The sequence below is a fragment of the Pteropus medius genome, unplaced genomic scaffold (genome assembly GCF_902729225.1).
Source record: "Pteropus medius unplaced genomic scaffold, Ma_sr-lr_union100, whole genome shotgun sequence".
NCBI classification, from domain to species: domain Eukaryota; kingdom Metazoa; phylum Chordata; class Mammalia; order Chiroptera; family Pteropodidae; genus Pteropus; species Pteropus medius.
Window position 1 is genome coordinate 2,950,922 of NW_024344378.1, and position 21,966 is coordinate 2,972,887.

The 21,966-nt window shown below is 50.0% G+C and overlaps 1 protein-coding gene across 1 annotated transcript in view; it reads right to left on the reverse strand.

Moving 5' to 3' along the window:
• IL2RA (interleukin 2 receptor subunit alpha) overlaps positions 1–20,985 on the reverse strand; it is a 38,572-nt gene extending 17,587 nt beyond the window's left edge. The window contains exon 1 of the mRNA XM_039871016.1: positions 20,704–20,985. Coding sequence (XP_039726950.1) covers positions 20,704–20,767 — 64 coding nt within the window. The 5' untranslated portion in view covers positions 20,768–20,985. The remainder of the gene's footprint in view (positions 1–20,703) is intronic.
• Positions 20,986–21,966: the final 981 nt, after the last annotated feature.

Here is a 21,966-nt window from a genome sequence, read left to right on the forward strand (position 1 = left end):
AGCAGATTCACAATATGGCACTAGCAAGATGGCAGAAGGGGGAGGCCGATGTGGGATGAGGCAGAGGGTCCCGGAGTCCCCAGGGGCCGGGTACGAACCTTTTAGCCACCGATGTGTGTGAGGGGCTGGGGTCATGAGTCTGGAGAGGTCACTCGGGAGGCTCGAGGCAGCAGATGTTTACCAACGAGCTTAGAAGTCTTTCGGTTTTTTCACAGCTCATATGACTAGGGCAGCGAATCTCAAATCTTTTGGTATCAAACCTTTTGTGCTCTTAAAAATTATCGAGGACCCTGAAAAGCTTTGTTTCGTTATGTTGTGTCAATCGTTGTTTTGTTATATCAATCGTTGTTTGCCATATTAGAAATTAAAACTGAGAATGTTTAAAAGTATGTGTTTATTGATTCATTTTAAAATAGCAATAACAAGCCATTGCACTGAGAGAAATAATAGTTTTTTGAAAAGGACTAAATTTTCCAAAACAAAACCAACAATCAGTGAGAAGAGTGGCGTCGATTTACGTTTTTGCAAACTTTTAAAACGTCTCAATGTGAGGTGAATTCTCACATTCTTTTCTGCATTCAAGCTACTGCAATATGTTGTTTTGATTGGGATGCATGAAGAAAATTCAGCCTCTTACCATTAGAAAAAGGGGAAAGTATCTTAATAGCCTTTCAGATAATTATGAGTATTCTTCTTTGGTACTAATTCGATAGGCGGTAGTTTTTTCGTTGTGAGTTGTGGGTCTAATGATCTAGACCAAAGTCCACGGGTTTATCTTGTGCTGTGTATGGCCCTTGTGCCCATACCTGATTTTGTATTGGTCATTTGGGGAAACATTGGTCACTGAGTTATACAGATTCTCTCATTAGTAGCACATTCAGTATATAACACCAACAACTCAGATTTGTCGATGTCACCTGTGACCTCCTGAGAAAATTCTCTAAGTGCTGAGAAGTGGTCAAGTTCATAGTGGCAACGCACGATTTCGAAATGCTAAGGTTGCTCAAATTTGATCATTTTATCACAACCACACCTCAAAACTGATCAAAATAAATGCCGTAAGTTGTTTTCCTTGAAATGGCAGGCTCGCTGTTCAATTTTAAGACGTGCCTGCAGGCTGTATACCTTGAGAGCCTCCCCACTAGGGCACAGCATGTGAGCATTAGTCACGCTCCTCGGCTTCTGGAATGTGGGGCCCTCCTGCATTGGCCGGAGATGGCATAGGATAGAACAGGTCCCACAATTCAGGTATGGCAAGTTGTTTAAAAAGAATCCGTTATGTTCTACACCATGCTTGCTTCAGTTAACGTGTAAATACAAGTCTGGCCCTTTGAAGAGCTCTGTGCTGCCCGACATAGCAGCAAATTAGCATGACATTCTAGCTTCTTCCCACAAACCCAGCCCGAGTGACACAGGAGCAAAAGGGCTATTTAGAGATCTGAGAAACTAGCATAAACATGATGGAAGGGGGTTGGGTCTTTCGTGTGTGTGTGTGTGTGTGTGTGTGTGTGTGTGTGAGGAGACTTGAGGCAGCCATGAATGGGGTGGAGGGAAGCTATGCTTTGGGGGACAGTTTTCAATGGCTCCCTTATCTCTCCCTGACACTTCCTTCTCTGTCATCTCTCTAAGGCAGAAAATCAGCAACCAGCCCCGCGCCAGCAGCAGGGAGTGAGTTTACCCACGGGCAACTTTAAGAATGGCTGGATGGAGAGAGGGACAGTGACAGACTCGGGGGACTGGCTGATCCCTGGGCATGCCCCCCTCCTGCTGCTCTCCGTTCTGCCTCCAAGGCTAGGCTACTGCCATGGAGAAAGACAGCTCTCGGGAAGAGGGGAAAGCATACTCTTCTCTTCAGAGAGGCTGCCTGAAGGTGAGGGTCGGTTGTGGCTGCTCAGGGAGGGGAGGTACAGATGGTAACAAGAGACCTCTGTGGCCCGAAGAATGTCCTGCGCCCCCGCCAATCCCAAATTCACCAGCCAGCCACATCTGGCACCCAGGCTTTGTCCCCTCTCCTAGGACGTCTGGGTTGGTATCCCCAGGAGGAATGATCTCAGAAGGGGGAAAAAAAAACCAATGTGGACTGCCACCATTAGGAAAGAAAGAACAGCAAACTGCGAAGCCTACACTTGCCAAAGAATCAACAGATGGGAGAAAGTAAACATGTTTAATAAGCTTTTAATGTCCTGAGAGGGACAAGGGAAGATATGGAAAACATGAGGCAGGAATAAGAAAATCTAGAGATGGGTTAAAACAGCTCAGATGAAGGACTCAACAGATGGATTGAACACAAATGTAGCAGAAACATGAATTGGGAATTGGCAGACCAGACTGGGAAAATTTCAAGAAGCCTCAGGTAGAGGCAATGACAAATCATGTGACATAAAGGCTAGAATTAGATGAGCCAACATCTCTGGATTTGTAATCTTATCTAAGTTTTGTCAATTTTTGTTTTATATATTTCAAAGCCATGTTATTGGTTGCATACAAGTGTATATCTTTCTGGTGTATTGAACTTTTGTCAATCTTAATTGACCTTTGGATTTCTTTTAATTTTTTTAACTGCGGAGTTCGGTCCGTTCACATTAATTATAACTACTAATGCATTTTGGTTGATCTCTGCCACCTTATTTTGTTCCAATGATATATTTCAAAAAGAAAGGTAATGAGCCCAGAAGAAAAGTATGAGTTGCAAGAAGAGATGGTAAGCAAAAGTAAAGATTAATTCGCAAGTGGATCTGAATCAATGTTGACTGTAGAAAATAATCAAAATGTCTGTTTTGTGGGGTTAAAAGATATCAAAGTAGAACTAAAATCCTGGAAGTCAGAAGATGGATGGAGTTAAAGCATTCTAAGGTTATTTATGTTTGGAAGGAAGATTATGATATTGATTAAATTCGAACTGTGTAAAGTCTGGGTACGTGTTAAATTTCTGAAAATGACATTGAAAATGACAGTAAAGTGAATACTTTAGAAACTCGTCAAGAGAAAAGAATGGGACTGAGTACAAATTTGTTTAGGACAAAAGGAGGGAGAGGGAAAAACGCAGAGAAACAGAAGGGCAAAAATAAGGAAAATAAGATAGTGAGAATCGATCCAAACGTATCGGCAATGAGACCCAATGTAAATGGACTAATTGCAGTTAGAGAAAAAATAATTAAAAATTTTAAGTTATATGATGTTTATAAGAGACATGCTTAAAGCATGAGGGCTCCGGAAGTGTGAACCTAAAAAAGAACGGGCCATTACGATCCCCCAAAAAGTTGTATTAATTAATATCAGACTTAAAGGCGAAAGCCTACAAAGCAAACACCAGGAAAACATAAGAACCCTTTACTCGTAGGTACCAAATAACACGGCTTCAAAATATAAGAAGCAAATAATGACAAGGATAAATTTACAAATCTACCATCATAATGAGAGATTTTAACAAAGTCTTCCTTTGGAGTTGATAAATCAAGCAGGCAAAAAGTGTCAGTAAGGAAATATAAAAATCGATCAACATAATGAACAAAATCGATGTAATGAACCACTCTAGAAAACTACTCCAACAAAAGCAGAATTCACTTTTTTTTCCAAGCACGCATGGGACATTTATATGGTTGTTGGAAGAGTTGAAGGCAAACTGGGGACATAAGAGAGGGTGTTTATTGGGAAAATGCAAGTTTAGATGAACAGTGAAGAGAAAGAAATAACAATGAGAAGCAACACACCATGAACCGATTATAACGACTAATTCGATCCGAGCTAGATGTAAAATCGATGAACGAGTACTAGATAAGATCAAAGCCAAAATAAAGACTTAATATGAAATCGGTGGGTCTCCAGAGCATAGTAAGAGAAGTTTAAAAAAACAAAGAGAGATTTTCCTATTGCAGCATCAAGGGACAATTGTCTCAACGGTGCTGGCAAGTCTTGCTTGAGGGCGGGCTCTCATTTATCTTGTTAATATGTCTGTAGGGGGCTGCATCTGTCTGGCTACGGGGAAAGGTGAGCTTTCTGTCTTTGTGGTTTCCTTATGGGCTGCCTGGCATGTACATCTCATTCCTGCTTAATGCTTATTCGGAAATAAAATTGTTTTCTTTCTCTTCGAAAAACAGAAAGGAGGGAGGATGATTGTCCCTAGTAATTTGCTCCAGCTCCACACGAGAAAAATATCAAGAGGCCTTTTCCTGGGAGAAGCCATCCCCGGAGACTGGATTAGAAAATGGAGAAAAGAAGGGAAAAAATCCACCCCCACTGCAGAGTGAATCCCTTCTGGTTGTTTGACAAAGAAACGCAAATTGCTTTGAAACCCAGGAAAGAGGTAATTACTAGCTGATGGGTTTGTGACAGTGGCACCCTTTGAAGGGCATCAGTGATGTGACTTGACCGCTTTACGACCGACAGTGGACTGTCCCGAAGTAGACCATACACGGCACCTGCTGAGGTCCGGGGATTAGGGCGAAGGACAAAGATGGGCCCTTGCCCTCGTGGAACTTATATTCTAGACAGATATCATATTAAGATCAATATAAATAAATTTGACAAGTAAGCAAATAGTTACAAAGATGTAAAATGCTACTATCCGAGTGTATTTATATTCGACATTTTCCCCCTCTGCTTTATCTGATCATGGCATTCTGTTTCTGATTGATGATGCGCACTAAGCTTCATCCTTTACGGTCTATTCACCCAATGACTGTTTTCTGAGTATTCATGACCCAGGAGGATGCCTAAAAAAACGACGCTGTGACCTCTGCCCCAGAGGTCTTTATAATTTAGTAAAGGAGAAAGGACAGGTGTGTGAAGTGACGTCACTTCCCAGCAGGAAGCGATGACTTGTGCACGGTGGCAGGACGGTGGAAAGAATGTTATGGACATAACGGCTCTTAGCGGAGTTTGAGGGGGTCAGAAGCATCCCCCAGGCCCGGACTGCGTCCCACGAGACGCAGGGAGCGAGAGCAGACCTGTTCGGTTCAGGCCAGCATCAAGTCTCAGCACAGAGCCTTAAGGTCACCTGCCCCCGGAGGAAGTTCCGGGGCCAGGCCAGAAGAAGGACATCGCAACGGGAGGCTATCTTTGATAGCTGGGTGAAGTTTCTGAGAACTTGAAGATCCTTAGACGGGATTTACTGCCTTGATAATTATATCATCTTTTGGCACACGGCTTTGGTTACCCAAGAGTTTTCGTGACATGCCTAATTCCAGTGTCACTTACAGAGGGGAAATGTCGGCTCAGAGTCTGAGCAGCTTGTTCCAAGTTCACAGCTGGTGGGGCGGGGCGGGGCCGGCGCCGGAAGCCAAACCATCAGGCGCCCCGACCCTGGGCCACACCGAGAATTCGGTGGGAAGTGTTCGCCTCATTGCCCTTTCTCACTTTCGCTTTCTCCTTTGTTTCTGGACTTCGGCTTCCCCTCCACGCTTCATGACTGTCTTCAGTCACCTCTTCCTCTGTCCCGCCTCTCCACGTGAGGCGCATCCCCGACCTCTCCAGTGCTGACATCCACGTGCCCGGCTCGCTTCCCCTCCCGGCCCTGCGGCTGTGCCTGCCAGCTGTCCCTGCTCCCACACCCCCGGTCCCACCAGGCCCCCTCCTCAGCCTCGGCCTATAAGCACCCCAGTCACGTCAAGTTCCCCCACATCAACCCTTAGTTCTTTCCCTCCTAACTCAGTATCTCATGTGCGTTATTCACCACGCCGGTTCTGTTCCTTCCCTCCCCTCCCCCTCCACGCGTGTCTTCTGCTTCCACTGAAGCTATTTTTTTCAGAGAACATCGAGAAGCTACCATGGGCCAAGTCCGATGGCTCTCATTCTCCCCAAAGTTCCTTTAACTCCTCCTTCTTGGAATTTACTTTTGGCATCATGGTGACACAGCACCGCCCTGTGGTCCCTCACCTCCTTGGCTTTCTTTCTCCGAATGCTCACTTTACTCTCGTTTTATAAATCCCCTGCCTGGAGATTCCCCTGTTACGGATATCTTAAGTTAGTGTGGTGCATTTGTCACAGCTAACGAACCAAAGTGGACACGTTAGTATTAACCGAAGTTTATCCGTCATTCGGATGCTCGATTCCCCCCCGACGTCTCTCTTCTGTGGCAGAATCTCATCCGGGATTCTAACTTACACCTAGTTGTCACGTCTTCTTCGGCGTCTCTTGACTACGAAGAAGACGATATGATCATTTCTCACTTTCTTTGTTTCTGATGACCTTGACGGTTTTGAAGGATACTGGTCAGGTATTTTGTAGGATGCCCCACTATGGGAATTTGTCCGATGTTCTTGTCATGATCAGACTGGAATTAGGAGGATGATAGCGTTCGTAAGAGTCTCAAAGAAATGCACGGCCAAAAAATCGTTAAGAAGGGTCCAGCGTAGGAGTTTCTCAATGATATGACCTCGGCTCTTGTCGTTCTGTTCTTAAGTTCTCACCTCTATGCTGATGGTCTCCAAATAATAAAAGAAATCTAACATTGATGGAGCTCTGATCAAGTTCCAAGAGCTAGCTGCTCTAAGCCCTTTTCTACACATTGACTAATTGCATTCTGAAAACGATACTGTGAATTAGATATTATAGTTATTACTGACACTTTTTACAATGAGGGATCGCGGTACCAAGAGGTCTGATGCATCTCCTCAGGTCATCCAGCGAGGTCACGCGGTCGGAGGACCCACAATCACGGAGCCGGGAGTCTGGTCTAGGCTCAGGAGCCCATGTGCCCTTCTACCTGTCCACCTGGCTATCCTCTGGCACTGCAGGTCTGTTCAGACCTTTGTTCCTAGGTAAAGATACTAGTTCCCTTTCTACTTAACACCGCCATTGAGGTGTTAGCCAATGCAATCAGATAAAAAAAAAAAATAGAGAGGCATAAAAAATGGAAATAAAAGAAATGAAACGATCTCTGTTTGCAAATTATATGATAGTATATCTAGTAAACCCAAGAGAATCAACAATGAAAGTAATAAAATAATAACATAATTTCCTGAGCTAGCAATCCATAGTGAAACTAAAAAAGACTGGGGTGGGTGGCGGGGGGGAGAATCTCTCCTTTACAGGATGATGCCAGCCCAGGAATGCAGAAAGGAAGATCTCGGGGGAATTAAGTGCAGAAAGATGGATCTCAAGGGACCTATGTGGACTGGGGGAAAAAAAAAACAATTTCAAAGGTTGCACATAATATGGTTCCTTGTATAAACGTTCTTAAACATGACAAATTATAGAAATGGAGACTAGCTTAGTGGTCGCCGGGGATTGGGAGGGGTGAAGGAGGTCGGTGGCTACAACGGGGTGGCAGGAGGAGCCCTCGTGATGGACACTGTCATGTGTCTTAACTGAATCTACACGTGTGATGAAGTTGCACATATCTCAATACGTCGATTTCATATAAATCGGAGAAATCTGACTAAGATCGATGGGTTGTCGGCGTCCATTCCCTGGTTGTGACACCGTGCTAACGTTCTGGCAGAAACCGAATGAAGGATGTATCAGATGGAGAGGTGTCATGTGTCCTCCACCCCTGCGTGTCACCCCTGGTTACAGGACACCAAGCCTCTCCTCTTTGCCCTTTGATCCAGGAAGTGGGTTTGTCTGACACGGAATGTGTGTCCATTGGGAGGCGGTGGTTGCATTTCGTCGCCTCTCTTTGGGGATGGAGTTTTCCAAAGAGCAGGCGGCAAATCTCTCAGAGCCGTTAAGCAGCATGTGCCCGTGGCGGCTTCTCGGGCAGCCCGGGCCATTGCCCTTGGCCGTGCCCATCGCTCCTCCAGGCCTCCTGAGATGGTGGCCGGCACGGAACCCTGCCCCTGTCCGTGAGGCATGAGGAAGGCCACTCCGGCCTATCCCGAGTTTGAAGGGTGAATAGGGGTTCACCTGGTAGGTGGGCAGAATAGGTCCCCTGGCAGAGAGCACGTGGTGTTCAGGGGACTATAAGCAGAATGTCTTGCTGGAGTGTGACCTGCAAGGTTAGGATCGACAGAGTGTGTATCAGTTGACATCACGTGAATGAAAAGATCTTGGAACCTGTTAAAAGGCCCCACCAATCCCGTTTGTCTCTATCATTACCTCTCGAGCAGGGTCGTTTTTAGGAGTAAATGATAAAATATGTAAAGTTACTTTGTGAGCTGGAAAAAAAAAATACTCAAAATGTCAGTTACTTAAAGCTCGATTATGCCGGAACAAGGAAATGGGGTTTCTTCTGAATTCATCTTCTAAGAACTATTTATGAGAATTTTATATTAGTTTCCTCCCTCCCACCTACATTCACATGAACCGTTTATGACGGATTTCAAATCTACAAAAATATGGTCAGTTTCCTGATCGCTGCCAACTAGGTCACCACAGGTTAGTTCGAATACTTTGTCACTTTTGGTCACTGTTGGATGCCCACGTCGCCTATAATTTATTCAAGCTACTTCATCCGCACGGGCAGCAGTAGGCGCCGAATCGCTGACTGGGAGTATGGGTGATACCGCTTTTTAATTCACTCATTCTGACAAAGGTTCATCTTTGTTCGGCAAGTCTAAGCGCTGAGGGGGATGTGGCAGAAGCCAGGTCTGGCGTCACAGGACTGGGGCCAGGGGTGCGGGTCAAGGGACGTTCCTGTCACCGGAGAAAAGGCACCAACTCGCAGGGGACCGAGAGGGGAGGCTGCGCTGTCTGCGGGAGGATGCCGCGGGGTGTTTGGGCTCACCCTGCGGTGGTCGGCTCCCATCCCCGGGGGTCAAGTGTGTCATCTGAGCCACTGTAACTGAGGCCTGGAGGGTCCAGCAGCCAGAGTGTCTGCATCCCAAGAATGAGGGACTCATGGGGTCAGACACGTCTGGCGAACAACCGTGCCTCAATCCACACTCGTTACCAAGAATAAAAGGGGTGGCGTGGGGTGGGGTGGGGGTCCAGTTATTTTCTCTTTACCTTGGAAGGGAAAAAGGAGGCAGGAGGCCACAAATGTCCCTCCCAGCAGCTGTCTCGAAACTAAAGCTGTCACGGTTCGGGATGTCAAATGCTTCTGCAAGGGAAACTTTGGGACTGGTTATCCTCTGCCCCTGGGAGCCGCAGGTTCACCACAGACTGTCAATCTGATGAAAATTAAAGGGTCATCAGATAAGAAAAACCAGGGAGTAGAAATATACTCCATTCTTTCTCTGAAATCTAAAAGCAGTTTCCCTTCTCATCTTTGAAACCTGTTTCTTGGGACGGAATAACATCGTCCACGTAAATGTGCCGTGGAGGTGAATCCCACCGCCAGCCCCCCGCCCCCCCCCACAAGGGGGCCTTCTGGAAAATTCCACGCAGAGCTGACGGGGTTGTCAATTGCATCGCGACAGTTTCCACGGAGATTCTGAAGCGCCCCAGACAGGTGAAGAGGATGCCCAATGCCCGGTGGACACTTAGACCAGAGAGAGACAAAGACAAAGGCGGAATCGGGAAAGGGCCACGCGGAACAGTGGAGACGGGGCGCTGGTTGTGTCTGGCACAGCAAATCCATGTGTACAGACCCTGGGATGACCCTGGGTCACCCGTTGCTGTCAGCCGCCCCCTGCCGCCATCTCCACACCCATCTCCCCCGAGCGCCGCCAGCCCCCCTCACTCCGAGGCACTCTTCCTTCCGCTCTCGAGAGTCACACTCCGCTTTCGAGGCGACACAAGTGTATACCGTTTGGACTGAATGTCCGCATCCCCCCAAATCCGTGTGCCGAAGCCCGCCTGTCCGGTGTGACAGGCTGGGAGGCGGGCCTTCAGGGTTAGACGCGGTCACGAGGGTGAAGGCTCAAGGGTGGGATTCGTGCCCTTCTAGAGTCACAGGAGAGGGGCCTTCCTCTCTCGGCTCTGCCATGTGAGGACACAGAGGCCTTACCAGAAAGAGTCGGGGTGGACCACGGGGTAGGGCGGACGCGGTGCGAAGGCAGTCGACTGAGTGGCACCGAAAGCCCTCTCCTGCTCTCCAGGGACTGGCCTCAGAGAAGCCCACTGAAAGGCTCCGTGGAAGGGCGCCCTCCCTCAGCCAGCACTGGGGGAACCAGCATCCCTGCTCCCCAGAGCTCCCTTTAGATATCGGCTCCACGCCATTGTGCCCACACGAATCCTTGGCTGACGCACGAAATCAGGGTGTCTGGTCATTTCAGTAAGCGGGAGCTGTTCTCTTCAACACCTCAACGTTAGGACACGTGACCTCAGGTGGCGATCCCGCGACGGGCGTGCATACTGGGCTGCTCGTAGGATTTAAGTCTAGGGGGCCGCGTTTGCTGAGGACGTGGGAACCTAAGACCCGTTACAGGATTCGCTGGGAATTGCTTTGCGCCCAGAAGCCACAAATGGATCGCATCAAGGGTGTGCTAATTATGGCGTGAACTAGGTACCCCTCCTTCCTCGCCCTGAACCTCAACCTTCAGTCCTGCTTACGAACGGACCTGATGAGTGTAGCCCGCCGTCCTTTCGGGAAGCGAAGTGGCTTAGTCAGCGTGCTGTGACTTTTCACTCCACCGTAGGGCAAGTATTTATTAAGCCGCAGAACAGCAGGACTAAAAAGGGGCCGAGGACCCTCCCTGTCACTCTGCTCACCTGCGCAGAGGGCACGCTTTGTCTGAGGTGCCTCAGCCACCGCATGCCAGGCGCCCTTCACACACGCTGATCCCTCTGACCCTCACAGCCACCTACGGAGTCGGCTGTTAGGAATGTCAATCCTGATTCGTACGATTATCAGTTTGCATTATATTATCAAAATTTAAGTATGTGATAAATAGCTTACGAAATCCTGCAGTATGATGACTAGAACTATAAATAAGACTCATTCAATTAATTAACATCAGATGGGTGGTTCTTAGCGTGTGCATTTTGTAGGTGCTGGGAGTGAGGTGCCCACAGGGTCGGTGGCCTTCCCAGAGCCACGCAGCCCGCGGGTGGGGAGGCAGCGTTTGCGTGGCGTACCCTAACGGGAGTACGTGCGCGTAACCGCGGCGCCCCCTCCTCCCCGCGTCCTGGCGCATCTGTCCCCGTTGCCACCGTGGCCCGTGACCCCGCATCGCGGGCGCTTTACCTGAGGCCGTCTCGGAGCGGGCGATGGGAGAGATCATCCCCATGATCTCTCATGGGGACGCGGGGACAGGCTGCCAACGCTCAGGGACCGGAGGGGCTGGCACCAGGGGTAGGGGCTCGATCGCATCCGGGGGACCAGTGAGAGAAAGGAACAAGGGTTTGCCCAGGTTTCCGGGACAGCTGGGTGGATGGGGGTGCCTGGCATCGAGACAGGAAGCAGGGGAGAAAGAGCAGATCTGTGGGGACGATTCGGGACGCTTCGCGGGCGAGGAAGGGACCACCGGGCCTCTGGCCGTGCCGCTGAGGCGTCCAGCAGGTCCCGTTCGCTGGGCGCCTCCGACGTCCCGGCCACTGCGGGCCGGCCACCGTCCAGCCTTCCAGCCCCCAGTGTGGGGTGCTGCTCTCGTTTTATACCCGCAGCAACCGAAGCCCAGGGGGTTTAAGGAGCCTGCCCGCTGCCCACTGTCACCTACCAGCCTCGCAGCCCCGCTCTGCGCTTTGGGGTCTGCTGCCGCCCCCGCCCTTCCCGTTAATCATTCAGTCGTGCGCGGCGCAGCCAGTAGCAGCTCCGGAGCCCAGATCCTGTCCTTCCCTTGCCCAAGGCCACTCAGTGACATTCCGTCCCTCTCGGGCTAGAGCGGCACCTGTCCTGGGTAGGGCCCGACGGTGCGGCACAGGCCCCGCCTCGTCTCCTTCTCCGCCGCACACCTGAGCGTCCAGCCGGGTGGGACCGTGAGCAGCTCCGGGAACTCACGGGGTCCTCGTCTTTGGCCGGGCTCTGGCTCCACTCCCCAGCGTCCTGACTCCTGCTCGTCCCGCGGGCCTCCCGCACTGTCGTCTTGCTCTAGGAAGACCCTCCCTGGCCTCGGTTCGGTGTCGTGCCCCTGCAGTCCCCGGCCACCGTGCCCTGACTTCAGGCAGAGCCCACCGCCCTGCAGCGCATGCACACGCGGACGACCGCACTGAGCAGCCGCCGTCGCGGTGGGGGGAGCTTAGAGCTAGGATCTGAATTCAAGCCCGCAGGTCCCTAATTCCTGAGCCCTTTCCACTCCCCCAAGATGCTTTCCAACTGGGCAGGATTTCAAGGAGGCAGATGAGACACGGAAGGCTATTCTCCTAACTGGGCAAGTAAGCCAAGCTTTGGAGTCACGCAGGAAGAAGTTGTGTTTGCAGGACAGGAGGCGAGCTGCTGGCTGGGGTGCATGCAGCTGGGGTGCCCCTGTGCAGAGGACGCGCGGACACCCAGGGTAGAATATCAGGCGCCAGGCAGAGGCAGTGAGTCCCACAGACGGTGGGACACGATTTGAGCTCTCGGATCAGAGAAAAGTCATCACGAAGTTTGCTCTCAGGGGAGATTAACTTGGGGATGGATCAGAGAGTGACTCAGAACGAGGGCCTGGTGCCTCAAACCCACGGAAGGAACCACACCTGCTGACAGCTCGCTTGCTTTGAGCCAGGATGGAGCAGGTGGCCCCTCTCTGCCACTTTCTCGGGCATGGGGATTACTGCTTTGCGACCTAAGCCGCCGCCTCTGTCAGAGGGGAGTGATCATCATGGAACCCGTCTCGCAGGGCTGTGGCGGGGGCTGTGTGAGACCGCAGATGCGCGTATGCAGCTCGGTGCCTGGCAGGCTCTGTGCAGAGACGCCAGGACCGCAGTTACGAGTCCACCGGGAGGAGGAAGGCAGCCGGCGCCCGCGGCCCGACCCTCCTGCGCCGGCCCAGGCACAGCTGGGCCAGCGGGGCCGGGGAAAGTGAAACTCGTGGCCTGCTGAGCGGAAGGCAGTGAAAGCCAAAAGTGAAATAAAGGGCAAAATGACCAAACAACGAGGGCCGAGAGGCTAACCGGAGGCCATGTCGCTCTGCTCTCCTGGGCATCAGCAGAAAGTCAGAGGAAACTGCCCTTTTAAAAAATCTTGGGGGTCCTTTTTTTGGTAGTTGCTTGTTTTGCTTTTCACTTAAAATAAGGGATTTTCTTTTAGCAAAGGTCCTCTTATTCTAAATCGGGCTGCGAACAGAGGTGTCACTACCACAGGGGCCGGAAACAGATACACCACACAGGTGCTCAGCTGGTTTGAAGGCTCTGCCAATTTCATCAGCAGAGGAAGCTGAGGCAGCCCTGGCTACAGCCAGGAAAGATGTCAGATGTGCAAGCGTGTGTAAAGTCGTCACCTCCCCAACAAAAAACTCCCGGGAAACTCACAGAGCACCAGACAGGAAGAAGCTGACGTCAACTTATGTTTTGGGGACTTTAAGCGCAACTCTTAGAAATGATTCTTTTGCCCTTAACTTGGTATCATAATAAACCGGTCTTTCGCTGAGGAGGTGGGCCAATTTAGCTCCAATGGGCTCATTTCGTGAAACAAAACACTTTTTTTTTTTTCTTAAAGAAACACCGTTGCCTTGCTTTTAAGTATGTAATCACATGAACCGCCCTGCCTGGGCTCCCTCCTCCCTCCCGCGGAGGGGTGTGTCGGCTGGGGGGATGGTTCACACACAGCTGGGGGTGCAGCCCTAGGTCAGCACAGTCTATAAACAACCTTCTAAACCACTTGGGGGCCGTGGGAGCAATCAAACAGTTGATTCTGAAAGGGCTGTAAATACTCCCACCCGAAACGTCCACATTTTCTCTTTCTTAAGCAAAAAAAAGCCTCCTCACATCCTCTGTCTGTATTACTCCAAATTCAAAATAAGGGGTGTTTGACTTTCATCGTTTTGGTAATTCATCATGACAAAACCGCGCTCCCGGCCTCCTTTCTGTCCCAAACGTCAGCGTCACCACAAGGCAGTTAGTGGCTGAAGCTGTCGGGAACATCCGCCCGTCCGCTCCCCCCACACCGCTGATCACGCGTGTGGCTCTCCGTGCCGCGTGTCTCTCTCCCGCTGTGCGGTGGGCGGACTGCCGGCGACCAAGGGCTGGGTTCGTTCATCGCTACCCTTGTACCCGACACATGGTAGCTGCTCAAGACGTGTCTGCCGAATGGGTGGATAAAGGAGTGAACGAATAACCGGAAGCTCGGAGCTGTCAGGACCGTCCCCAGCCGCCCTGCGGCTTCCGTCCTCTGCCTGGCCCTCACCCCATCCTGTCTGCCCGGTCTACCTCGCCAGCAGTTTTCATGGCGACAGCCCTCGCAGCAGAGGCAGCCCCCAAAGCCCTCTGCGCCTCCTCTGCGGCACCCCACCTGTCCTCGGCTTGGGCTTTTGTTGCTGAGAACACAGAAAGCAGCATGGCTTCTGGAGGAGGTATCTATTTCGGTCCCAAACAGAAAAGAGTGGGTGATTCCGTGGGCAGACATGGCAATTCCTGAGTGTGGCGCGGTTGACTCACGCCCGGAGCTGCTCAGAATTTCCTTTGTCTTGTGGGTGGCTGGGGCAGACTTCACCCAACCGAAGCACTTTCTTTGAAGCAAGTTCAAATGCCAGAAAGACACCCCAGGCTCTTCTCTGAGGAGTAAGAGGAGCATTGGAGGGGAATAGTGAGACTCAGAGAATTTAAGACTCCAGGGATGCCTTGGGCCTTAAGAGGTCAGTCCGTCGAATGGATTAAGGGATGGCTCCGTGATATCGGGATTCGGATTCGGTAGGCACACGGGAGCAGTGCGACATAGCCAACTTTTAAAAAAGTAAAAATAAACTTCTTCATTAACCCGACACATGTGTCTTATTGAGCTTTAGTCGTATTTTAGGAGAATAGTCAAGAATGCAGGCTCTGGGATGAGACTGCCGGGCTCAGATCCAGTCGTGTTACATCAGATCTAGTCGTGTTATTATATCGGATGTAGTCGCGTTATATCCGGCAGCTAATTTAACCTCCACGAGCCTCGGTCTGCCGGGTGTAAAATGGGGTAATAACAAGGCCTGCCTTATTTTGAGGGTTCACTGGAGTAACACTGTTTACACACAGTGACCCGGAAGATCGCATGCAGGCTCTCGGTATTCGCTCTTGTTATTACCTTTGCAATTTAAAATGTTTCTTGGAACCAGCTGAAAGCGAAGGAGCCAGAAAGAAAAACACTGGGTGCCGGTATCAGGGTTCGGGCACCGACTCGCCTCACCCAGCGTCTGTTTTCCAGTTCTCAGTGTCTCATCGGCTCACTTTCTTCTGTCACTGCAGGGCCCAGTGGAAACTAGTCAACTTTCCATGTTCCTCAGAACTTTATTTTTATTCTTTAGAAACGTGCTGCTTTTTCTTCTTCTTCTTCTTTTTTTTTTTTGGTGGGGGAAGTACCCAACTGCTCCTGGTCTGACACCAGCCTCTGGAATGAGGGGTGCGGGGGATGCCTTGGAAGGGGAGGAGGCTGCCCAGGAAGCACATCTGCCTGATCCGACCCTCTCCTTCCTCAGTGGGGCAGGCCTGTCACCGTACCCCTTCCCCCGACCTTCGTCCCAGCACAGTGACCTTCTGGTCACATGCTGCCCGCACTTTGGTGCCTTAGCGTCGTCTTCTGCCTGCAGCCCTTTTGTAGGCAGGGTTCCTGGCACTGGGCTACAGGCAGAGTTGCTGCTCAAAAGCCCCATTAATTGGGGGGCAGGGTACAGGCATGGGCTGTCAAGACAGAGCCCCGGGGCCTTGTCCGTGGGGCCTGCGGTCAGCTGAGGCTGGGTTAGGGGCAAAATCTGGGTGTGGAGAACCAAGACCTTGGACTTCCCGACTGTTAACCCAGAGGTGTCACGTGGTCCTGGTGACGCCGATCCAGTGACCTGCTGTGTGAATGAACTCTACCTGTGGACACTGGAGGATGAAAGTGAGATGAGCGTCACTCAGGTGCTTTTGGTATGAGCAAAAGTTTTAGTGTTTTTTTTTCTTTAATCAGAGGCTCATTAGCCATTTGAGCCTCATTTTGCTCAGCGTACACACAAATGCTTGTACATGCGTATGTCCGGTTCTCACCCCCCAGAGACCGGTCTTAATTAGTCTTGGGTGAGGCTCGGATATCACTTGTTACGGCACCCCAGCTGTGCGCTTAATGTGCATGGTGCTGGGGCCCGCCACCATGACACATTGCCCGGCAGGATGTAATTTTCTTAGGGATGGAAAGCAAGTCCCAGAATAACCTTTAAACAGGTCCAACAGCCGAAAATCATCTGAGTAATTTTACAGTGGAAAATATCTAAAATACCTAGAAACGATTACATTACTGCTTTCCCCTAAATGGGTGACTTATTTGAAAGCCCGGTTGGGGGGGATTCAGTGATGGGTTGTTGACTCACTGGCAGACGCCGTTGGCTCCCCTTGTCAGTCTTTGATATAAGACTTGCTCAGCAGATGTTTCGTCTCTGTGGTTGAGGCAAAAGCAGTTTGGGGGCACGGACTGCGACCGCCTTCATCTTGGGATCCCCAGTGTGCGATGGATGGGTGGACGCATGTCACCGAGGGCACGTGGAGACATGTGGACTGCTCCGCTGGGACTGGAGAGGTGTGGCTGCTGGTCCTGGCCTCGGCACTTCCCCGCTTGCTTATTGTCCTCGGTTACTCCTTGCTGTCCCGTCTAGGCGCCCAGGCCTTGTGGGTTGCCCTCCCCAAGCCAACGACAGCTCCCTTACCAGGGACGGTGGCTTCTTGAGTCGCGTTCTCTCCGTTCGAGACGATGGGCCTTAACATATCAGATACAGCAATCGGAGGTCTTCCCGGGCTTCGGATTTTTACCTTCTCAGTGGCTCCCCCTCGCCCGGCCTCCGTCACCTTCCCGCAGGAATTCTGCTTCCTTTCACATTTCTCGCTGCCACCCAAAATTTGGGGCCGGGGCGCCGACAGTGGATTAAAGCCAAACGCCTGCCCTAAAGCCAAGATTCCGCACGGATGCGTGAGCCGGGTGCTTTGGGATTTGAAAAATATGAAAAGAGCAGCACAGGAGGGCTGGAGCGGGTGGGCTGGGGGCGCCCCACCTGCTCTGCCCCGCCGCCGCCATTCACGGCCCTCTGCGACCGCCCTCAGACGCGGCCGGGCCACCGCTGTGTGCAGGGATGGGGGGCTGGCGACTTTTCGAAGCAACTGATTGAATTAAGATCCTCTTTCCTTCTCTCACAGGGAATGGCCTGGGGTAAAGAGACGAGACATAGATTCCCGTTCACGTAAGACCTTTCCTGTGAGATGCGAGAAAGTGGTTTCAGGCAAAAATCCCTTCAACAAGCAAACGAACAGCAGAAGTCCTCACCAGCAGGTCGTGGTGTTCTTCCTCGACCCTTGTAACCGCAACAGTAACGGAAGCAGAGGGTCGCACCCGAGTGCAGTGGGGACGGCTGGAAATAACCTGCGATGAGATGTCACTTTTGGGGCTGGGACCCTCAGAGATCTCTTAACTTAGACCCTGCTGTGTATGTCTTCGGCTTGGAGACTTTTTCACCCCAAAGTACCCCGGCTTGAAAATGCCTTTAAAACAGAGCTTATTTCATTTCCTTTTCAGAATACTTGGCATAGAGTGATGGAACTGGAGAACTTTTAGTTCTCCAACAATGTCCGTTAGGAGGTGCCTCGGCCTCCATCGACTCCCCGCAAAGTTCGATTCCCCCCAATTCTTCTCTCCACTGACCTCAGGTGACATGTCCCACTTCCTAAGGGACTTCCACTGATCATCGGGCAGTGGGAGGAGCGGGGAAATTAAACTCGAATGGCCACCGTGGTGAGGGGAAGCCTGACTCACAGGTGACTCTAGCTGTTAGAAGAATGCCTTCAACAAGAAGCTGCACAGAAGTACCCAGAATACTCAAGCTTCAGCCAAGGAAGGCTAAGAAACTTCTCGTCGCGATGAGCGAGGGGTCGAGTGGTGGGCTGTGCAGTGTACCCACAGTTCCAGACCACCAGCTCGAACTGACCAGAGGTGGGAGCCGTTCTTTCGTGCCTCTGATCTCTCAGATCTAAAACACGTACAGGTGATATACAGCACTGACCGTTTAAGACACCCTGTTTTAAAGAAAGTAGCGGCAGTTCTATGAGGTCCTCCCTATGCTGACCAAAGCCTTGTCTCGGACATGAGCAAGGTAATGGCGGTGACAGCATTTGGGGATCTAGAGACATTAAACGATTAAATGTGGAGAGTTCAACATTTGCTGTTTTAATGACCAAGGAGAAGGTGGAGAATTCTACTGTGGGCAGCAGTTTTTACAAGAAGGAATAGTCAGACAGAAATATCATCTTAATGGGTTTCCACACTTCATGTTGTTTTTTTACATATATTATTTTGTGTTTTGCTTTTTTTTTTTTTGTCTAGGGGATGAAGATTTGATCACAGAATTCCTAGAATAAAAGAAAGATGATCAAGGCTGTAGGGGAAACTCTCAGAATTTCCCCAATTCTGAGAAAGATGACTTCAATAACGTGCTGTATTGGTGACATGGGGAGAGTTCTCTTTTTGATCACATCCCAGGACCTAGTAATATAGAGACTAAAAACGCTCAAGTTGATTAATACATCCCCTGTAGCCCGCCACGATTTTAAATAGTGGCTTTGGAAATTTTCAGAATGAAAATCTGCCTTATGAATCAGCTAGAAATCGCATCTGTTTGACGGTCTGTTTGATTTCGTTAGAGACCTCTTGCCCGTAAGGAATAAAAAAGACTTGTTATTTTAAGACTGGCTTCTTGGAAGAAAAAGTCTGAGACGAGTTTAGTTTTTACCCCGGCGTGGTTCCTAAACCATATGTCATTCCAGAAACACAACCTGCTTCATTGTCTTTACCACCAAGTCCTCGTTTGCCTCCGAATCAGACTAGCCCAAGAGCCTCGAGACCTGCCTGTGCCCCGAGCTCTCCCCACGGTGTGCCCTCTCCGGAGAGCCTTGTCCCTGTCTGCAGTGACCAGGATAGAAGGAGCTCAAGCCAGGAGGCCTGGGTGTGAGCCCCCACCCCGTCACCGCCTGTGTGACTTCTGAGTTTTGGGTTCTCCTTCATCTAGTGGGTGTGTGACATCCACACTGCAAAGTCATTACAAAGAATAGAAGAAGACCTGTATCTGGCACATAGAAGGTACTCTATAAATGGTCATTCTTTACCTTCTACCAAATGAAGTTAAAATCTTTTTAACTTGTTATCCAAGGCCTTGGATCGTTCATTTGACCTTATCCCACCTTTCCAGTCTTAATTCTCAATATCTTCACATCCTCATCCAGTGCTGAGAGCCACAGCAGACCACTTGCTGTTCCCTAATGCTCCGTGGTGTCTTTGCTCGTATGACCCTCTCTAGCTGGAATGTTCACTTTGGGAAATATACTAGTCCCTCGGGGCTCTTCTTGCATGCCACCTCCATGAAGCCTTCTCTGAGAGCCTCCTGCTCCCACAGATCTTACCAACTTGTAATACTGTTACTATATCTCTACCTTTCTTCTTCTTACTAGGTCATAAATCTCTTAAGGCTCAAGACTGTCCTGTTCATTTTTGTATTTCCTACAGTGCTGAAAAGGGGAACGAGAGGTACTGGAGAGTTTTTTGGAGAACCGAGTGAATGAGAGAAATTTTGATCACATCCCACTCGCCTCACCGTCACCAAGACCATTCCTATGCTCGCATAAGTCACCACTCGCCAGCGAGCATATAACACCGGTTTACTTGACATGTGTTTCCTGGGGGCAAGGCATGATCAATTGCAAAAAAAAATCTTCTGTGTCCTGGCTTAAACCAACCTCCCACTTTGCAAAGACCGTACTGAGACAGAAATCACATTATAAGCTTTCCTAAAACCATGCCCACTTTAGCTCTAAAGTGACAAAGGTCCTACACCTGGGTAGGCTCACAGCCCACCCTAACTCGGCCACCTCCCCCGAAAAAGGCAAAACAACTCCGTATATGCATCCTCGTGTTTCACGTCTTAACACATCTTTCTGTGGTCACTTAGCACTATAGTATATCTAGCACTTATAACGATATGAAATTATAGACTTTGATCGCTTATCTGTCTTGCTGGGTAAGCAAGGGAAGAGTCAGTAGAAAATTCACACTCAATTAGGAAGGGTGGTTTGAGGTACGAGTTGGTGGTTTCTTATTAAAAAAAAAAATCTTTGACAAAACCCATTTGAAAGGATGAATGAACTTCGAAATTTGCATATATACATAAATATCCTATACGTACACATATAGCACATGCATATAGACACATAAGAACATGAGAAAAAGTCGTGTTTTAGAAGCGAGCATGCTTATATTTCCAAAATTTCTGTAAAGTTGCACGTCTAAGGCGCTTCCTAGGTATTATTTCTTGGGGCAGTAGAAAACAAAGTACACATCCTTGAACCGAACCCTTCTGAGATCTGAAATTATCCCAGTGTTTCACGCATGAGTTACCGACGCTTCGGGCACATCTCCCTGGTCTTAGAGAGAGTCCCAGCAAACTTTCAATGTCACCGTAATGACTGGAGGGTGCACTGGAAGACTAAACCCACCGGAAAATAAAAGAGAATTTCTTGAGGAATCTATTCAGTCCTCAGTGTCGTGTCAACCTTTAAATATCAGGCCACTCTATTCTTCCCAGAATTCACTGTCAAAGACTTTGAGTGACAGGAGGTCCACCATCTCAAGCTCTCTGTATAGATTGGATACAGTTGAGGCACAACCTGGGGTCCCAGTGGGCCGCGGACAAGGGTTAGAGCCCAAGACTCAACACCTTTCCCTACACCTTCTACTTAGGCGCCCTCTGTGATTCTGCAGCTGGGGAGAAGCGACATCCATTAGCCTTCCCAGGGTCCCGAGGGCACCCGTGACCCCCTTACCTGTCACGCCGTCCGTTACCAGAATGAGTGTGAGGAATCTCCACATCAGTAAGCCTGGTTCCATCTTCCCGGCTCGTGGGATAGGCTGTGCCCTTTGGGGCAGCGAAGATAAGGCCTTGCTCTGCAGAAGGCTGGGTTTCCTGTCAGCCTCCCGTCAGCATCGTGCTGGGAGGCGGGGAATGAAAGAGTCAATCCCTGCGGGCCGCCGTCCCCGCTGCCCCCGTCATCTCTGTCACCGACGGCAGTTGTCCTCTGCTCAGCCAGGAACTTGTGCCTGGCCGTCTCTGCTTCGTCTCAAATACAGGAAGCGGTTTTAACCAGGCTTTTTTCTGGGAGGTGTGGGCTGGGGTTGGTGAGAAGGATCGGGCTTCGTTGACGTGTCCTTTCTGCAGCTTCACTCAGAACAGAAAAAGGGGGATTCCCCCGCCGTTGAAAGGTGAGCAAGCAGTTCTTGGCAGTGGTCGCAGCTAGCGTCTCAGACACTTACGTCACTGCGAAGTCAGGGGACTCCCCCAAACGGACAGCTCCCTGAGGGGCAGAAGCTGCCACATGGGACGGGAGCACAGCCATGCCAGGGATGGGGGATGGGGGCAGCCTTAGCAACTTTCTAAAGCTGTCTGACCACCGATCCTTTGAAAAAGTCTAGTGGGCATTGGGACGGGGGCTTCGACGTTCAGCTATTTGAAGGGGAAGCAGCAGACTGGCCCAGACTCAGAATTCATGAATAATCTCCCAAGGTGCATAACTGCTGTTGACCGTAGACATTTCGCCAGGACGTCCCGGGTTTCCGAATGTGAGTTGTCATTTTATAAGGTATTTTGCCTCCAGATTTGTCTTTCTCTTAACAGAGCCTACGAAAAGTGGGCTTTGGTTTTAAACTTTTAAATTGTTTTATTGTCAGAGCTACCTCTGATTCTCATGAAGTGGGTGACTCTGTTTTGCTACTTAGAAATTATGTCCGTTAGCGATCATCTTGTTAGAGTAAAATACGATTTTTAAAATATTGGAATGAAAGCAAAGATATTAACAAAGGAAGACCACGTGGGTGGCCAGTGGTTCCAATACGTATTCTACCTGTGACTTTCTGTCAGCGAGACAACCACCTCTGACACAAGCCTTGGAATTCCACTAACGAACCAGGAGGCCAAGTACCAGAGTTTGCAGAGACAAACGGCAAACTCATCTCTTTCTCGGAGTGGGATACTTATCAAACTGTGACAAGATTATCTTTTAAGATTCCAGAGCAAGCCTAACCTTATGGCT